Here is a 17,840-nt window from a genome sequence, read left to right on the forward strand (position 1 = left end):
TTTTTTTAAAAAATTTATTTATTTAATTTTCCGAGATTGAGAGAGAGAGCATAAGCAGGCAGAGTGGCAGGCGGAGGAGGCAGAGAAGCAGGCTCCCCACTGAGCAAGGATCCTGATGTGACTTGATCCCAGGACCCTGGGATCATAACCTGAGCCGAAGGCAGCCTCTTAACAGATGGAGCCACCCAGGTGCCCCTCCAGGAATTTCATTTTAGATGAAATTTAGGCGATAACTTAGATCTGGACCTTTGGTTGACTTTTTCTTTAATAACTCAATATTAAGGGAAATCTGGAGGCAAAAAGAAATTGCAGCATGTAAACTGAAGGATATGGGTGCTTATGATCCAATATCTCTGGATATTCTTATAGAAGTGACTTTCTAAGAGTTTTTAAATATGAGGAGGCAGAACTGCCTTCTATCTTCTCTTCCTGTGTAGGCAAAACAAAGTAACAGATTAGGATATGGAAAAATTGAAGACTGACTAATCCCTTCAGATCTGAGGTGTCCATAAAGGGAAATGATAAAGAGGAAGAAAAACGAAAGTAATACATTCGTAGTTTGTTATTATTCTAAAAACTCATAAAGCAGCATTACAAATTAACTGGTATTAAAGCTTCTTTCTTGCCCCCTCGTTCCCCAGTGTCAACCTACGTGATGTAATTGCTCCTAAAACAACCTTTTGCCTATAATTACTTCTTTTAATTCCTTGTCATTAGGTGTAATTGTTAGTATATCTGAGTTTTTTTTTCTTTTCAAAAATTCCTGAGCATTTATCATTTCAGTGTTTAAGAAGGCCTTCGTAGAGAAATTCTGAAAAGTAGCTAGTCGCAGATACAGGGAAAACATGTCAGGTGTCCTGCTGAGGGTGAGCGACCAGAAACACAGTAGAGTCAGGGAAAACCACTTCCAAGGTAAAGAACTTTCAGTCCTGGGGTAAATGATGTCTATTTTTGGTGTTATCCTGATAATTCAGTAAAAAAAATTTTTGTTAATAGAAACACATAGTTGGGCCACATGCCAGCTCTGTCTTGGAAGTGTACTACTTTGCTGGGTTTGGCCTGTATACAAATATACAAATCTTGCTTCTTGCTCTGGAGGTATTTTTCATAATGCAAGATTTATTCCTTTACAGGACAAGTGACTTAGATCGTGTATGTGGTGTTGACATCTGTGAGCAGTGTACATTGGAGAACATGTTCCCAAGTCCTGAAATCTTATAGGCTGGGGGACCTTAGAAACTTTCTAGGCTAACCCTTGTGTTTCAGGTGAGGGAATTGAATCAGAGATGATAATTGGCCGAGTTTATACTCCAGCAGCCCTGGGACTAGAACCCATGTCCTCTACCCAGCCTGATGCTTGGTGGCTTACCCTTACCATTTTCTTGAATGCATTGTGTGGGTTGTTAATTGAGGCTTAATATGCTAATGTACTGTCAGACTCAGTGAACCTTTATTGAGTTCTTGGGTCTATTTTGAACCTTCTCTACTCTCAGTAAACCCAGCCAAAGCCTATTGCTCTCATTCCTAGCAGATGTCTGGCCAACAAGAGCTAGATTGGCAGATCCCCAGTTTCTTTCTACTCTGCCTTAAAACCCACAGATGATTCATCTTAACAAACAAAAACTAAATAAAATGCTCTTATTTTTTGCCCATTATGATTTCTTCTACACATCCATTCAGTAAAAATTTATTGAGCAGACAATGAGGGTTCAAGGGTAAGCAAAAATAGGCATGGTCTGTATTCTCACTGAGCTTCTAGTCTAGAGGAGGAGGCATATATTAATCAACTAATTAACTAATGAGAGCCTGATTACTGAAACAAAGTGAAAGAAGACTAGTTCCATGACAGTCTGTAATAAAGGAGTCTGACCTCAGCTGTAGTCAGAGCTTCTCTAAGGAGACAACATTTGAATGGAGACCCGAAGGGTGGGTTGGAGTTAACAGAGCTTAGGGCTGGCTGTTGGGACGATTTTTGACAAAGAAAATAGAATTTCCTCTTGTGGTGGGAGAGAGCATGAGGAGTTAGAAGGGATGAAAGAGAGAGTGGAGGCAGAGAAGAGTGACAGAGTGGGGGCCTGAGAGGTAGGCGAGTCTGGCTGCATCACAGGCGCCTGATAGGTCACGTTAACATTGTAGACATGACGCTGGCACAGAGAGGCAGCCTCTGAGACTGTGTTGATCTGCCTTTCGATTTGTCACTGGTGGTGATGATGTATGTTTATCTCTAAATTGTTTTTCACTGCTTCATATTGGGATGCTTTAGAGAAGAAAGAAATATATCCTCTAGGCTTGTATGATACTGTCCTACTGTTAGCAGGTTACAGGTGATAGATTTTGGCTTCTCACTTTCCTAGAATTATGATAGCCATGAGGCCCCTGTCCCTGAACAGGGCAGGGGATTATGAAGCTGGTGCCAGTCTTCCTTCTGTTGGCTGTTTTTATTTGTTTGCTAAGCCAGACTTGGAGCTCCATTATGTAAAGCCCATTGTTTTAAATGTGAATGAAGAAGGTTTACTTTGTGACTTAAGGCACATATAGATGAAAATATCATGCCCCTGCCCTTAAAGAGAGTTGATGATACTCTTTCTCTCACTTCCTATTTCTTTTCCAAACAGGCCAAACTCTAAGGAAAGATATGTGGTTGAAAAAAGTAGCATTTCTTTAAAAATTAAACATAGCTGGTGATATAACTCAGCCAGTCTTTTGAGAGAATGGTCATTTTCCACTTTAAATTTTTTAACCTTAAAAATTCCATTTATGCTCAGAGGCTCAATATGTACACTTTTTACACTGTTTAAAAGTTACACTTTTGGGGGCGCTCAGGTGGCTCAGTCGGTTAAGCATCTGTCTTCAGGGCTCAGGTCATGATGCCAGCCAGGGTCCTGGATGGAGCCCCGCATCGGGCTCCCTGTTCAGTGGGGAGTCTGCTTCTCCCTCTCTCTGCCCTCCCCCCTACTCATGTTTTTTTTTCTCTCTCTCTCAAATAAATAATCTTTTTAAGAAAGTTATACTTCTGTATGTTTATGCTAATTAAAAAAAACTTTTTAAAGGGAAATTCCAGGAGAGGTGGGGAATGGAAAGAATCAGATGTTTAGGGTTTTTGGGGTCATAAGGACTCATGAGAAGCCATGTATTGAAGTGGATATTCCATAACAGACATAGGCCCTTGAGAAGCTTATACTCTGGGAGAAAGATAGACCAGAAAATCTCTAACCCAGAGAAAGGACTAGGACAAAATGTGGGAAGAAAAGTTCTCCCATGAAATCGAAACTTAACCTATATCTCAAACAGGTTTAGAGTTCAAGTCTATAATACTTGCATTATAGAGTAAGTCAAATCAAGAAATGAACAATAAATTCAGTCTCTATGTCTGTCATCTACATACCCACCTACCTACCTACCTGTCTTCATGGGATACTTGGAAGAAGCAAGCACAAATCCACAGAAATAGGTCACTTCTATCAATTAGGCCAAAAGAGTTCCCACAGTGAAATGAAAGAGAAGTCTGATATTGAGCTAGTACCAATGAGTTAATCAATCAGGCAGTGATGCATACAAAGGAACAGTCTACAGGGAAGGGACCTCATTACTACAAATGAGAGGAATTAGTGCATTAAGAAAGTGAGATTATGAATCAGTCTGGAATATATTATACAATATGTTTAAAATGATTAGTGATAGAAAAGATGGATTTGAAATCATAAGAAGAAAGTAAAATACTTTGAGAAAAACGGTAAGATTTGAGAAAGAACCATATGGAACATCAGTAAATAAAAAAAAATTAGTCATTGAAATGAAGATTGCTCTGGATAAGTTAAGCAGCAAACTTAAACTGAAGAGAATTAGTTATCTAAAATATATGACTGAGAAAATTACCCATAATCCAACACAGAGCTGTAAAGAGATGGAAAATAGGAAAGAAAGTTTGAGACCTAGAACATGTACTGACAGTGAGATGGTCTAACACAAACCTGAATGGAGTTGTAGGAGAAAAGAGTAGAGAAAATAAAATAAAAGCAAGCCTGGGAATTTTCCAGAATTGGGGGGAATTATAAATCTTGAGTTTCGGAAAGTACAGAGAGAGCCTTGAACAAGCTAAACAATAAATCACTAAAGCCAAAATGAAGTATCTCAAAGGCAACCAGACTAAAAGTAATTATGTTGACAATAAATTTTTCAATACCGAAAGCCAGGAATAGCATCTGCACAGAGCTGGGAGAAAGACAGTTATTAGCCTGCACTTTGATACCCAGTTGAACTATCATTCTGGAGTGAGGCAAAATACTTGAATTTTTCTGACAAAGACTGAATTTATCAAAAAACTCACCCAGGAACACATTACAGAACTTAAATGTGAAAAAAAAAATGTTAAAGCCTTTGCAAGAAAATATAAAGAATATTTTTATGTTCTCAGAGTAGAAGACATTCTTAAGCAAACTCTGAAAACAGAATCCAAAATAGGAAATGACTGATGCAGGTGACTGCATTAAAACATTAAACTCAGGCACTTGTGTGACTCAATCTGTTAAGTGTCTGCCTTCGGCTCAGGTCTTGATCCCAGGGTACTGGAATCAAGCCCCACATAAGGCTCCCTGCTCAATGGGAAGCCTGCTTCTCCCTCTCCCACTCCCCCTGCTTGTGTTCCCTCTCTCATGGGCTTTCTCTCTGTGTCAAATAAGTAAATTAATCTTTAAAAAAATATATTTTAAAAAAACACAAAAACATTAAACTCTTGTTCAACAAAGAAATCACATATAAAGTTTAAAGGCAATCTACTGGAAGATAATAATTGCAGTGAACAAAACTATTAGGAGATAAGTATCCAGAATATAAAAATAAACACCAAAATCACAAATCATCCCAGTAAAAAATAGATAGCAGATATGCAAAAGTAATTCATAAAAGGTCATATGGCCAATGAACATGAGAGTAGCTCAGTCTTTTTTTTTCTTCAAGTATAATTGGCATACAATATCCCTTTAGTTTTATGTGTACATTATTATGATTTGATATTTTTATACATTATGAAATGATTCCCAGGATAAGTCTGGTTATCATCTCTCACCATACAAAGTTGTTACAATATTACTGACTATGTTCTATATACTGTACATTACATCCCCATGACTTACTTATTTTATAACTGGAAATTAGTACCTCTTAATCCCCTTTATCTCTTTCACCCAACCCCCCAAGCCCTCCTGACTCTGGTAACAAGCAGTATCTATGAGTCTCTTTGTTGTTTTGTTTTTAAAGATTTTATCTGTCCACTTGAGAGAGACATAGTGAGAGAGAGAGAGAGAGAGAGCATGAATGGGGGGAGGAGGGAAGCAGAGGAAAAGGGAGAAGCAGACTCCCTGCTGAGCAGGGAGCCTATTACTGGCCTCAACCCAGTACCCCAAGATCACAACCTGAGCCAAAGGCAGACGCTTAACTGACTGAGCCACACAGATTCCCTTGGTTTTTAAAATTTTTGCCCCCCCTTTCAAAATTAAGTAAGTTCTGTGCCCAGCGTGGGGCTTAACACTCAACCCCAAATCGAAAGTCGCATGCTCTATAAACAGAGCCACAAAGGTACCCCTCTGTTTTGTTCTTTTAGATTCCATGTATGAGTGAAGTGATACAGTATTTGCTTTATCTGTCTGACTTGTTTCACTTAGCGTAATACCCTCAAGTCCACCCATGTTGTCAAAAATGGCAAGATTTTATTCTTTCTTACGACTGAGCAATATTCCATTGTATATATACGCTACACTTTCTTTATCCGTTTATCTACTGAGGGACACTTCCGGGTGGCTACCATATCTTGGCTGTTGTAAATAACACTGTAATGAGCGTAGGGAGACTGTATCATCAAATTGGTGCCTTTGTTTTCTTTGGATAAATACGCGAAAGTGGAATTGTTGGGTTGTATAGTATTTTTACTTTTATTTTTTTGAGGAACACTCATAATGTTTTCTGTAGGGGCTAAGCCAGTTTACATTCCTGTCAGTAGTGTATGAGCGTTCCCTTTTCTCCACATTCTCACCGACACTTGTTATTTTTTGCCTTTTTGGTAATAGCCGGTCTGCCAGGTGTAAGGTGATATCTCATGGTGTTTTTTTTCCTTTTAAAGATTTTATTTATTTATTTGACAGGCAGAGATTACAAGTAGGCAGAGAGGCAGGCAGAGAAAGGGGGGGAAAGCAGGCTCCCTGCTGAGCAGAGAGCCTGATGCGGGGTCAATCCCAGGGCCCTGAGACCATGACCTGAGCCCAAGGCAGAGACTCAACCCTCTGAGCCACCCAGGCACCCCTCTCATGGTGGTTTTTTAAAAAATTAACTTTTATTTAAATTCAATTAATTAACATATAGTGTATTCTTAGTTCCAGAGTTAGAGTTCAGTGATTCATATCACGTGCGCTTCTTAATGCCCCTCACCCAATTACCTCTTCCTGCCACCCACTTCCCCTCCAGCAACCCTGTTTGTTTCCTAGAGTCTCTTATGGTGTATCTCCCTCTCTGATTTCATCTTTTTTTATGTTTCCCTCCCTTCCCCTATAATCCTCTGTTTTGCTTCTTAAATTCCACATATGAGTGAAATCCTATGATAATTGTCTTTCTCTGATCGACTTATTCCACTTAGCACAATACCATCTCTAGTTCCATCCACATCATTGCAAAGATTTCGGTTTTTTTGATGGCCGAGTAGTATGGTGATTTTTTTTTTTTTTTTAGAGATTTTATTTATTTATTTGACAGACAGAGATCACAAGTAGGCAGAGAGGCAGGCAGAGAGAGGAAGAAGCAGGCTCCCTGCCGGGCAGAGAGCCCAATGCCAATGATGCCGATGCCAGGCCTAATCCCAGGATCCTGGGATCATGACCTGAGCTGAAGGCAGAGACTTTAATCTACTGAGCCACCCAGGCGCCCCTAATATGGTGATTTTGATTTTGATTTGCATTTCCCCGATGAGTAGTGATGGTGAATTTCTTTCATTTTCCTGTTGGCCATCTGTATGTCTTCTTTAGGAAAAAAAAATATGCATTCAAGTCCTCTGCCCATTTTTTAATCAGGTTTTTTTTTTTTAAATAATAAATGGTATAAGTTCCATGTATATTTTGGCTGTTAATCCGTTATCAGGTATATGACTTGCAAATATCTTCTCCCATTCAGTGGTTGCCTTTTTGTCTTGTTGATGATTTCATTAGCTGTGCAACAGCTTTTTAGTTTGATGTAGTCCCATTTGTTTTAGTTTTTGTTGCCTTTGCCTGAGGAGACTGGTCAAAAAAAATATTGCTAAGACCTATGTCAAAGAGCTTACTGCCCATGTTTTCTTCTAGGAGAGTAGCTGAGTCTTTTAGCAGCTGGAGAAATTCAGTAAAACAACAATGGTATCAATTTCACATCCAATATATTGGTAGCACCAAATATCAGAGAGGATTAGGGAAAATTTTGAATTCTTTTACCATGCTGATGGGAGTAAAAACTATAATTCAGAGCAAATCAACACATATTGATAATCAAAAGGAATAATTTTAGTTCTAGAAAATATCCCAAAGAAACTCACAGAGATGTGCAAAAGGGCCTATTCAAAGGTGTTTATCAGACCAATATCTCTAATAAGAACAACTGGGAATACTACATTCACAGAAGCCTATAGATAAATAAGACGTGTTCATGCAGACAGAAGAACAGTATACAAAGCTAAAATGACTGTACCAGATTTGTATCTGTTCCCATGAATAAACCCCAAAACATACTGCCTAGTGGAAGAAGGAAAACAAGTTATAAAATGATAATACATGATTCCAGTTTTATAAGAATTAAAACATATTAAACAATACTGTATGAATACTAATATATGTAATAAAAGTATAAAAATGCATGTGTAGGGCGCTTGGGCAGCTCAGTCAGAAAAGGGTGTGACTCTTAATCTCAGGGTCATGAGTTTGAGCCCCATGTTGGGAGAAGAGATTACTTAAGTAAATAAATATATTTTTTTAAATGTATGCATATATTTTAGGGTAGTGGTTATTTCTGAGGAGGAAGAGATGAAAGAATAATGAAGATCAAGTTTTAAATTGTATTTGTGATTTGGAAAATTATATTACTTAAATCTGTATCGTGGTTAATGACTGTAGATTTTATTTTGTTCTTCTAACTATGTTTGAAATATCATATATTTAAAATAAAATCGTTCAAATGAGACTGCAAAATCAAAATAAAACAGAGTCAAGAGTGCTGAACAGAGGATAACTGGTTTCAAAAGAATCTTTCCAGGAGCCAGTCAGGACCTAGAGTCTGTGTTCCAGCCTTTCTGGCATGTGCAAGGGAATGTTACCTTTTAAATTTGAAATGTTCATTTGAGGGACTCTGTTGGGTTTTCTGCCAAGGTAGACACATGGCTTTTGGAGGTGGTAAACAAGTGGTGTTTGGGGGTGATTTCAAGTTTTCAGAATGCTCTCTCTGACCAGGAAAGGCAGATTACAAGTGGCAAATTGTTGCTAGTCCTCAAGTCAGTGGTTTATGAGGTAAGATAGACCAGGGGCTCTGAATTCTTAGTAGATGATTAATCCTAAGTAAAGTCTTCCTAGGGTCTAATGCCCCAGCCTTTACCTCAGGCACTCTTTCTTATTCTGTAGGTGGATGGGGGGGGGGGGTTACTATAAGGAACAATAACCATCAAGTCAAGTGGGAGGCACGTGTCCACCTCCAGTGATTGTGGCTCCTGGCAAGGAGCCCCCATAGTCTGCTGGAGCCTATGGTGTGACCCCCTCTTGCTCTCTTCCTGGATCCTTCCTCCTGAGATGCTGTCTTCCTGTAGGTTTTTAGCTATAGTTTTGCATGAATAAATTGTTGGGAATGGAGGAAATGTATAAGATCATTTTAATCCTTTGTAGCCTTTTAAAGAAGTGACTTGTGCTAAGTGCCAACTATGTTGAAATCAGTTAACACTGGTCAGCTGAATTTTCTTACCAGTTAGTTTCAGTGAAGCTCCAGACACATACACCTCCGTACATCTGTTTCATTTATATAATCTTTTAACTTTAGGTTAGCTTTACCTTGTTGGAAAAGTTGCAGAGATGGTACGGAAAGTTTGCATGTATCTCTTAACCAGTTACCCTTACTGTTAACAGTCTGCAGTGCTATCCACGTAGCATTTGGACAACAGTTTCTACCTTGTTGGGGGAGGTGGACACGTCTTATTCACAGACTTGCTATAGATGTTACTAACATGAAAGTATTTGACAAAATCAAATGGTATTTCATTTATGTAGCAACTGGAAAATAAAAACTAATACCTTCACAAAATAACAGAAATCTTTTTTAATATTTTGGACATGGCACCTGGTTCATGCATGTACTCAACAAATATTTGTCCAAAGAATGAACCTGCATGAATGCAGGTACCATCTCTATGTACCCTATGAGAAAGTCAAGTTCTTGTGGCTTTCAGAAAAGATCACATTACTATCTGTATAACCTGCCTTACCCAGCTTGGAGTTCTTCCTATGAATTGGTGTAAGGCGTAATTCATTCTTAATACCATGAAATCTTGGTGTTTCTGCCATCTGTCCACTTGCTATTTTAAACTACCAATAATAACGTTGAACGCCTCTTATCTGCCCTGTCCTCTGCATCGCAGTGAATACTAAGCATAAACTTTGGAACTTTTGTTTTTTCTGTATCTGTTTTCTTTCCTTATACCTAGATTATGCCTCGCAACATAATCATAGATCCTATACTGTCTTGCCAAAAAGGTTTTTTTTTTTTTTTTTTGGGTGGGATACCAATAAAGGCAATTAAATATTATATGGAAAAATCATCTTTGATAATGCCCAATGATACTTTTGAAAAGTCTTTAAGTAAATAGAAGGAACTGGAATGTTTTCACCAAGAGAAAGAAAAATTATTTATTTGTAAGGTAGACTATTCAGCAATTAATCTTTTTATGTTTTCAGAATTCAACTGTAGAAGTGGTTTTGTCAAAACAACTTTCTCTGGATGTTCAAGAAAGCATGAAAAACACTGAAGATGAGCACAAAGTCAATGAGCTGCAAAATCAACCTTTAGAATTAGATGTTATGTTAAGAAATGAACAATTAAAGGAGATAGAGGTATGGAAACAAGAAAAACACTGACAACATGATTGCATCATTTATCCAGTGCAATACAATATATTTTAATTACCAGAAACTTGCTTGCACAGAATGAAAAGTCTTATTTAACCTTTGCCTGATGATCAATTTGGTAACTATATAATTATGTACTAATCAGTAAGTTGTATAAATCTTTCCATTTAAAAAGTGGAAGAGTTTAATGAACATTAGTCTTTTTCATGAAGTTCCTAAAAACTTACTTATTCGTTAACAGAATTTGGAAATTCTGACTTACCATTCCTCTTCCTTGTCAGATGTGTTCTTCAGATTCTGACAAGTTTATTTTTCCTGATTAACAGCATTATGGGGTATTCCTTCATTTTACAGCTGTGCTTACATAGCTATGTTTATATATTTATATATTTATAGCTGTGTAATCTTAAAAGTCCAATACATGGCCATGTTTTTTAAAAAATGACCCCTACAATTCTAGCTGAGTTTACATGACTGTAAACATGTATTTAAAATGGGAAAGAGGGGGTGATGTATGTGAATAATAAAAATAAGATATACATAAAGGATGCATATAAATGGAGTGCATATAAATCTAGAACAATCTAAAAATATGATAAATCTTCCTGTAGACATTGCAGAACCTTTTAACACAATAGGGAGATCTAATTGCTATTAAATCCTAGACCAATTCTGAGTTTCAGTCTAGATTTTAACATGAGTTTAGTGGAAAAAACTTTTAAATGTCAGTACCTTAGTTTCTGTGTGTACAAATGATATATTTAAAGCCCATTTTTGGGATAGAACGTGTTATTGGAAAGAAAAATATTAACAGGTGAATGAGTGAGTATGCATTTACTGATTTCCTTGACTTGTTTTTAGGAATTATATGCCCAGTTGGAAGCAAAGAAAACAGCCATTGAGCCACCAGAACAAACTGAGTGTCTCGATAAAGCAGAAACAAGTGCCTTGGTTCTTCACAACACAGGACATTCCGTGCACCACTTGGACCATCTGCTTCAGGCACTTAGGACTTCGAAGAAAAATAAAGAAAGCCAATATTATCTCCTTAATGATTTTCAGGAACACCTTGCTTCAGTTGAAACTTCAGTGAAAGCCTTATTGACAGAGAAGGAAAGTCTAAAAGTGTAAGTATAAGAATTTAGGACTTGTGGGGCGCCTGGGTGGCTTCCTTGTTTAGCGTATAGCTCTTGGTTTTTCCTCGGGTCATGATCTCAGGGTTCTGGGGATTCAGCCCCAAACAGGTTTTGCACTCAGCAAGGAGTCAGTGTCTGCTTCAGGATTTCTCACCGTCTGCCCCCTGTTCACCCCCTACTTTCCCCAAGCCCATCCCATGCGTGTGCTCTCTCTCTCTCTAAAATAAAATAAATATTAAAAAAAAAAAAAGGATTGAGGACTTGCATTCTTTTTATTCAAGCATAGGCTGCACTACCATAGACAGGCCCCGAGTTTTAAGAATTTATACTGTGAAGGGATATTATGACTTTAATACTACAGTATGAAATTAATTCCATATAGGAGCCATTGAAGAAAACTGTCCGTTTTGTGCAATAAATTTTATATGATTTGTATTGATTGTACATATTCTTTCACAAATAATTTGTTAAGCAATTCTCAGGAAATTCTGCCAAATAGATTTAAATTCTATGGAATTCGGCACTCTTTTTGTCAAGAGTTTATCCCAAACTGTGGGGGTGGAAAGAAATATTCTATGTTTGCAGTTGCTGAATATCAGCATAATTGACTTAAACAGTTTGGAACATATATTAGGATAGATATATACTGAATATATATCTATCCTAATGAGATATATATATATATATATATATGCATATATATATGCTCCTTTTGGCTTTGAAAATAATAGCAAATGGTTGTAGATAGAATCTTACTGTGTAAATACTTTCCCACCATAAAAAGGCTGATTTTGTAGTTTTGCCTTAATGTGGTTTACTTCCAGTGATCTCCTTTTGAGGAAACAGTTTTATATTCAAAACACTAGTCTGATGATTATACCCTCTTAGTCATTATTGTTGGCAAAAGAATAGTGATCTGGTTGGATTTTGTGGTAATTTCTTAGTCCTAGACTCAGCCTTCCGCAAGTCCTTCACAGTTCAGAGTCCTTTTACATTACGTTGTTCCCCTCCCCTCTTCACTCCTTTCCTGTGGTTCTCCATTTTTATGAAACATACCTTACAGGTGAGCTTTCTACATTGTCATAGGCTCATCAAGAGCCACACTAAACTAGATTCTGATTTTTATTTTTAGGACGGAGTGCTCTTAGAGATGACCTAATCGTCTCTTCTGAGAATTCAAAGAATTCATTTCTTTTAGTGACCTCTAACCTCATATTAGTATGTAGTAAGTATTAACAAGCTCTGTTTGTTTTTCTCTTTCTAGGGGACCCCTAGACAGTGCAACCTATCTGGACAAAATTAAAAAATTCCTGGCGTCGGTTGAAAAAGAGAAAGGTTCTTTAAGCAAGATGAAAATCGAATGGGAAAACTTATCAAAGTGTCTGACCGACATGGATAAGAAGTTGTTAGAAAGCCAGATCAAGCAACTTGCACACAGCTGGGAGCAGGTGAAACAGCTGGCTCAGAAGAAGTATTCTCAGCAAGCAGTGGAGCACGAGGAGTTTACACTCCTCATGAGCGAGATCCAAGACCTGGGTTCTTCTCTGCAGCAGCAGCAGCAGCAGCAGCAGTGCCTACAGTTTGGGCCGGACTCTCCGGAAGAAGAAGCGGGGTGCGCACACATGGTTGCCTTGGCCACTGAACTCCAGATCATCAAGCATCAATTTTCTGTTTTAAAGGGGCGAGCTGAATTTCAGATGAAGAGGATTTGGGGAGAAAAAGAAAAGAATACTTTGGAAGGTGCAGTGGATAACTTGCAGAAGCAATTAGAAGCCTCGGAGCCATTAAACACCCAGGTGGAAAATCAGATCAAGAAGTACGAAATAAGGAACAAGATGAAAGAGATGATGCTGTGGGTCAAGAATCTGCTAGGTGAACTCACTCCCCCCATTTCCCTTCTCCCCGATGACATTCTGTCACAGATTAGGAAATGCAAGGTAACCCACGACAGCATCCTGGAGAAGCAGCAGGCCATGGAGTCATTGGTTGAAGAGGTCAAAAATAATATTCCCAACCTTATGGCAGGTGAGAGCAATGATTTAAATCACATCCTACAGGACATACAGAATCAGTACCAGATGCTAATTTTAAAATCGACGGAAAGGTCACAGCAGTTGGAATTTAAACTGGAAGAAAGGAACAGATTCATTGCAGTCATAGAGAAGGTGCAACTCTCACTTCAAGAAAATGAGGCGCTGATAATTCCCAAGGTGAGAACAGCCTCCACACAGGCTGAGCTAGAGCTGGAGCAGGCCACTTTGACGAGATCCCAGGAGGAACTGCAGGAGGCCCAGGGTATAATTGCAGCCCACCTTCAGGAGCAAACGCCTGTCTGTAAGGATCTAAGTGTGTTCGAAAGATTATTTCTGGACGACCTGCTCAAAAATCTTAAGACGAGAGCCAACAGAACGCAAAGATTCATTCAAAATAAATGGAATGAAGTAGAACAGAAGAGAGATTTTTACAGAGAATTCCATGAAAAGGCCTCTGTGCTTCAGAAGGAGGTTGACCACATACAGCGCAACGAGCTGCTGCTAACTCAAGACATAAATGGAGATGTTAAAGAGGAGCTCTACGGTCTTAAAGACCGAATCACCGGTATTCAGTCTGGTATCCTGCGGCTGCTGAAACTCAAAGAAGCGTTCGATTCCATGGGACTAAACTGGGATTGTTCCCAGCTCGACCAGTTACAAGCCCTAGTATTTGAAAAAGAGAAGGAACTTGAAGAAAAAATCAAGCAGCTGGACATCTTCATGGCAGAATATGGCAAATACCAAGCATCACTAAATAAATTGAGGGCTGTGGATCTGCAAATTAAGAAAAGGGCGGAAGCCGTATTAGGAACGCCCCCTACATCGCCAGAAAGCAGTTTGCTCAGTGCTCAAATTTTGAAGCGGAGAATTGAGAAAGCCATGTGCTTGTGTCAAGAGATAATAAAGAAATTAAATGAAAGTAAGGCCTTTGATGATTCTTTCAAAGAGAAAGAAATACTCCAAATAAAGCTGTATGCAGAAGAAAATGACAGGATACACAAGATTCTCCAAAATGGAATCCTGAAATCCCAACCACAAGAAATGGATGAAAAGGATTTTCAGGACAAACTGGAAAATTCCTTACATGTTTTGAATCAGATAAAGGCTCAGTTAGAGCAGCCTTTACTTTTAAATTTGGACATTGAACATATTCAAAATGAAAAGGAGAATTGTGAAGTGTTTCACGAGCAAGTTCAGGCCGAAGTGGATGGCGTGAAAGCCGTGGCCCTTACTGAGAAGCAAAGAGATGAAAATTCTTCTGACGCTTGTGATGTGGAGACAAAATTGCGGGACATTGAAGATCTTCACGCGCAGGTTAATACAAGCATTGACATGCGCACAGTAAGTTTTTTTCTTAATTCAGTAGTTAGTGCATTTCTTTTTATTTCATGGTTTTACGTTTTACTCTAGTTAGTATGTGTGTATGTTAGTATGCTTCTTAAGAAGTTCCAGGTTCAAAAAAAAAAGCTCCAGGTTCTGCATGAACATTTCCCCATGGAATACAGTCATTTTAAAAACTTGCAACGAAAAAAAAAAAACTTGCAACGGGCTAACTTATGATCCCAACTCATTTTACATCTAAATACAGTCAGTACCTTATAGATGGGAAAGAGGAGTGTGACACCTTTATTTCTATACCCCTTGTAGCCTCTATTGAGCTCAGACAAAATTTGGGTTTTGTTTGTTTTGTTAGAACTACCGGGGCAAAATAGAAGAAATAGGGTGTAGTGAAAAGAACGTATAATAACTCCCCTTCTATTTAGAACTTTCATTGTCTAGGCACCGTGCTCAATACTTTGTTTTTAATCCTCACAGCAACCCTGTGAAGTGGTTGCTATTAATAGGCCCATTTTAAAATAAGGAAATTTAAGTTCAGAGTATCAACATTTTCTCAGCTCTTGCAGCACTAACAGAACGAGGATTTGCATCCAGATCTGATTTTAGAGTGGGGGATCACCAGATGAAGGCTCATGGGCCAAATCTGCCCACAGTGCTTGATTTTGTAAATAAAGTTTTATTGGATCACTGCCGTGTTCATTTCTTTAGAGAATGTCTATGGCTGCTTTCCTGCTAGAACAGCCTGGTTGAGTAGTTGTGATAGCCCAGATGGCGTGTAAAGCCTAAAATACTTAGTCCGACTCTTTACTGGAAAAGTTTGCTGACCTCTGTTATAGAACGAGTCCAACAAATTCCCTCCTTTTCCACAATAATAAGATAGACAGCGTAGGCATTATTGGAACACTCGTACTTAGTATAATGCCCTTCACTGTGTTTTCAGAATTGTTGCATGAAATTTATAGAATGGGGAAATCCAAAGAATTATTTGATAATATTTTGATAGGCTTAAGTGCTATAAAGTCAAGTCATAGTATGAATCTTAATGTTCTTTAAATTAGTACTTAACAAATGTTGAGTAAAGTCAGTACATCTCTACTTGATTTTAATATAGATTCCAGGAACGATGATGTAAATCTCCAGAATAATAGATCAGAGCCAAACTGGAAGGGAACTTCAAAGTTATCTATTTTGGCTACTTGTTATTTCCTTGAGAAGGCTAAAGTCTGAGACATTAGGGAATGTGCTCAAAAGTAAAGTTAGTGGTAGAGCCATTTATTTAAAAACACAAGATGGGTGGGGCACCTGGGTGGTTTTGTTGGTTAAACATCCGACTCCTGATCTTAGCACAGGTTGTGATCTTAGGGTTGTGAGTTTGAGTCCCATGTTGGGTATAGAGATTACTTAAAATAAATAAATACAGTTTTAAAAAACTAAAAATAAAAAACACAAGAAATCTGGGGGGTTTTTTTGTGTGTTTGCTTTAATTCCCCCTCCCAACAACATTTGTTAAAGTTATATATATTAAATATATCCCGTTGTTTTATTTAATTCATTGTGTAATATAAGAGTTCTAGGACAGGGATATATATTGTCAGACATGATTCATGAGATGTATTTTTGAATTTAGGACAGATTTCTTAGCAAATCTAGAAATATTTTTTCTTTATGCAAGCAAAAATACTAGTCTAATATTATCAAACTAAAAGTAGGAGATGCTAACCCTTATAAGACCCAGACATATTATGAATGCCTATAAAAACTCAAGAAAGATAAAAATCCTCAAAGTTTGACAGCTTTGTTGCAACATTTAATCTCCTATTCACCAGGATGTTTTGAATGATGCTTGTGAAAGTATAACACACTATAATGAGGCAGTCATCAGGGCGAAGGGGATCTTGACTGCCCGTGAAGCCATTGTTGCATCCCATAAAGTAGATCTTGATAATCCAAAAGCACCACTGGAGATGCCTGGCTGGAAACAAGAGGAATTGCAATCCACAATCGCAGACATCCAGGACCTCACTGAGAAGCTGGGGACTACATCCAGCCCTGAAGCCCAACAACAACTCCAGAGTACTATGCAGGAATTACTTTCTAAGGATTCCGCCATGACGGAGGCAGCCAAAGTAAAGGAAAGGGAACTTGAACGGTAGGTACTTCTTCCTGAAGGGGATCCTTCAAGAAGAAAATTGAGATTTTTTTTAAATTAGCATGTACGCATTAGAGATAATTTGGGGGGTGCCTGGGTGGCTCAGTTGGTTGGATGACTGCCTTTGGTTCAGGTCATGATCCTGGGGTTCCAGGATCGAGTCCTGGATCGTGCTTCTCCCTCTGATCCTCCCCCTCTCTCTCAAATAAATAAAATCTAAAATAAAATAAAAATAAGGACTTAACTTGGAAACTATGGAAACATTTAAAAATCATTATCTGCAGAAGACCATAGCAAATATTATATTTATTTTACTTGTATTTAATATTATGTACAACAGAATGTTTATAAAAGTCTGCATATGATATAAAGAATAGTGATCAAACAAAGAGCTTTGTACCCAAAAGTTCAAAGGTAAACATCATGACTTTTGAATTTTCTTGTGTGGTCCTTTCCTCTTCTCAGAATTAACCATTATGTCCAATTTTTTATTTACTATTTTTCTTCCTTTTTAAAATATTTTTACTATGTGTTTGTCCTCCATATTCATGTATGTGTATTCTTCTGTCACTTCATTTTTTCAAATTCATCATTATGATGCTGAAGTTTATTCACGTTCTTGTCTATAGCAAAATTCAGTCACTTAGCTATTTGATAGACATTTGGGTTTTTCTAGTCTGCATTTACAAATGGTGCCAATAGGAACATTTTAAAATTCAAGAGCTTCCCTGGAATATATACCAAGGATTGTGATTGTGGGGCTAACTGGTGTGTACACCTTACATTTTAAATTCCATATGATTTTACTTATTTATAGTCCAGGACCCTGGGATCATGACCTGAGCCGAAAGCAGAGGCTTTAACTCACTGAGCCACCCAGGCGCCCCATCATAGTGTTTTTAAATATAGCACAACATTATGCTCTGTAAAAATATGCTGCTCTATGTGCTCTTTTCCTTTTTGTAGTAAAACTTCATAAAGTGACTATATTTGCTATAAAATATTTTATAAAATGGATTGTTGTAATTTACTTAACCATGCCTTTTGTTATATATGAAAGTATATTCCA

General features: G+C 37.9%; 1 protein-coding gene across 12 annotated transcripts in view; it reads left to right on the forward strand.

Moving 5' to 3' along the window:
- Positions 1-17,840, forward strand: part of SYNE2 (spectrin repeat containing nuclear envelope protein 2) — a 330,781-nt gene that overhangs the window by 169,502 nt on the left and 143,439 nt on the right. For all 12 annotated transcript variants that reach the window (XM_004738910.3, XM_004738907.3, XM_045070315.1 and 9 more), the window contains 4 exons: positions 9,945-10,100; positions 10,977-11,242; positions 12,516-14,625; positions 16,449-16,771. In XM_004738910.3, coding sequence (XP_004738967.1) covers positions 9,945-10,100; positions 10,977-11,242; positions 12,516-14,625; positions 16,449-16,771 — 2,855 coding nt within the window. The remainder of the gene's footprint in view (positions 1-9,944; positions 10,101-10,976; positions 11,243-12,515; positions 14,626-16,448; positions 16,772-17,840) is intronic.

Source organism: Mustela putorius, unplaced genomic scaffold (assembly GCF_011764305.1).
Source record: "Mustela putorius furo isolate JIRA1106 unplaced genomic scaffold, ASM1176430v1.1 tig00000129_pilon_pilon_pilon, whole genome shotgun sequence".
Lineage (NCBI taxonomy): Eukaryota > Metazoa > Chordata > Mammalia > Carnivora > Mustelidae > Mustela > Mustela putorius.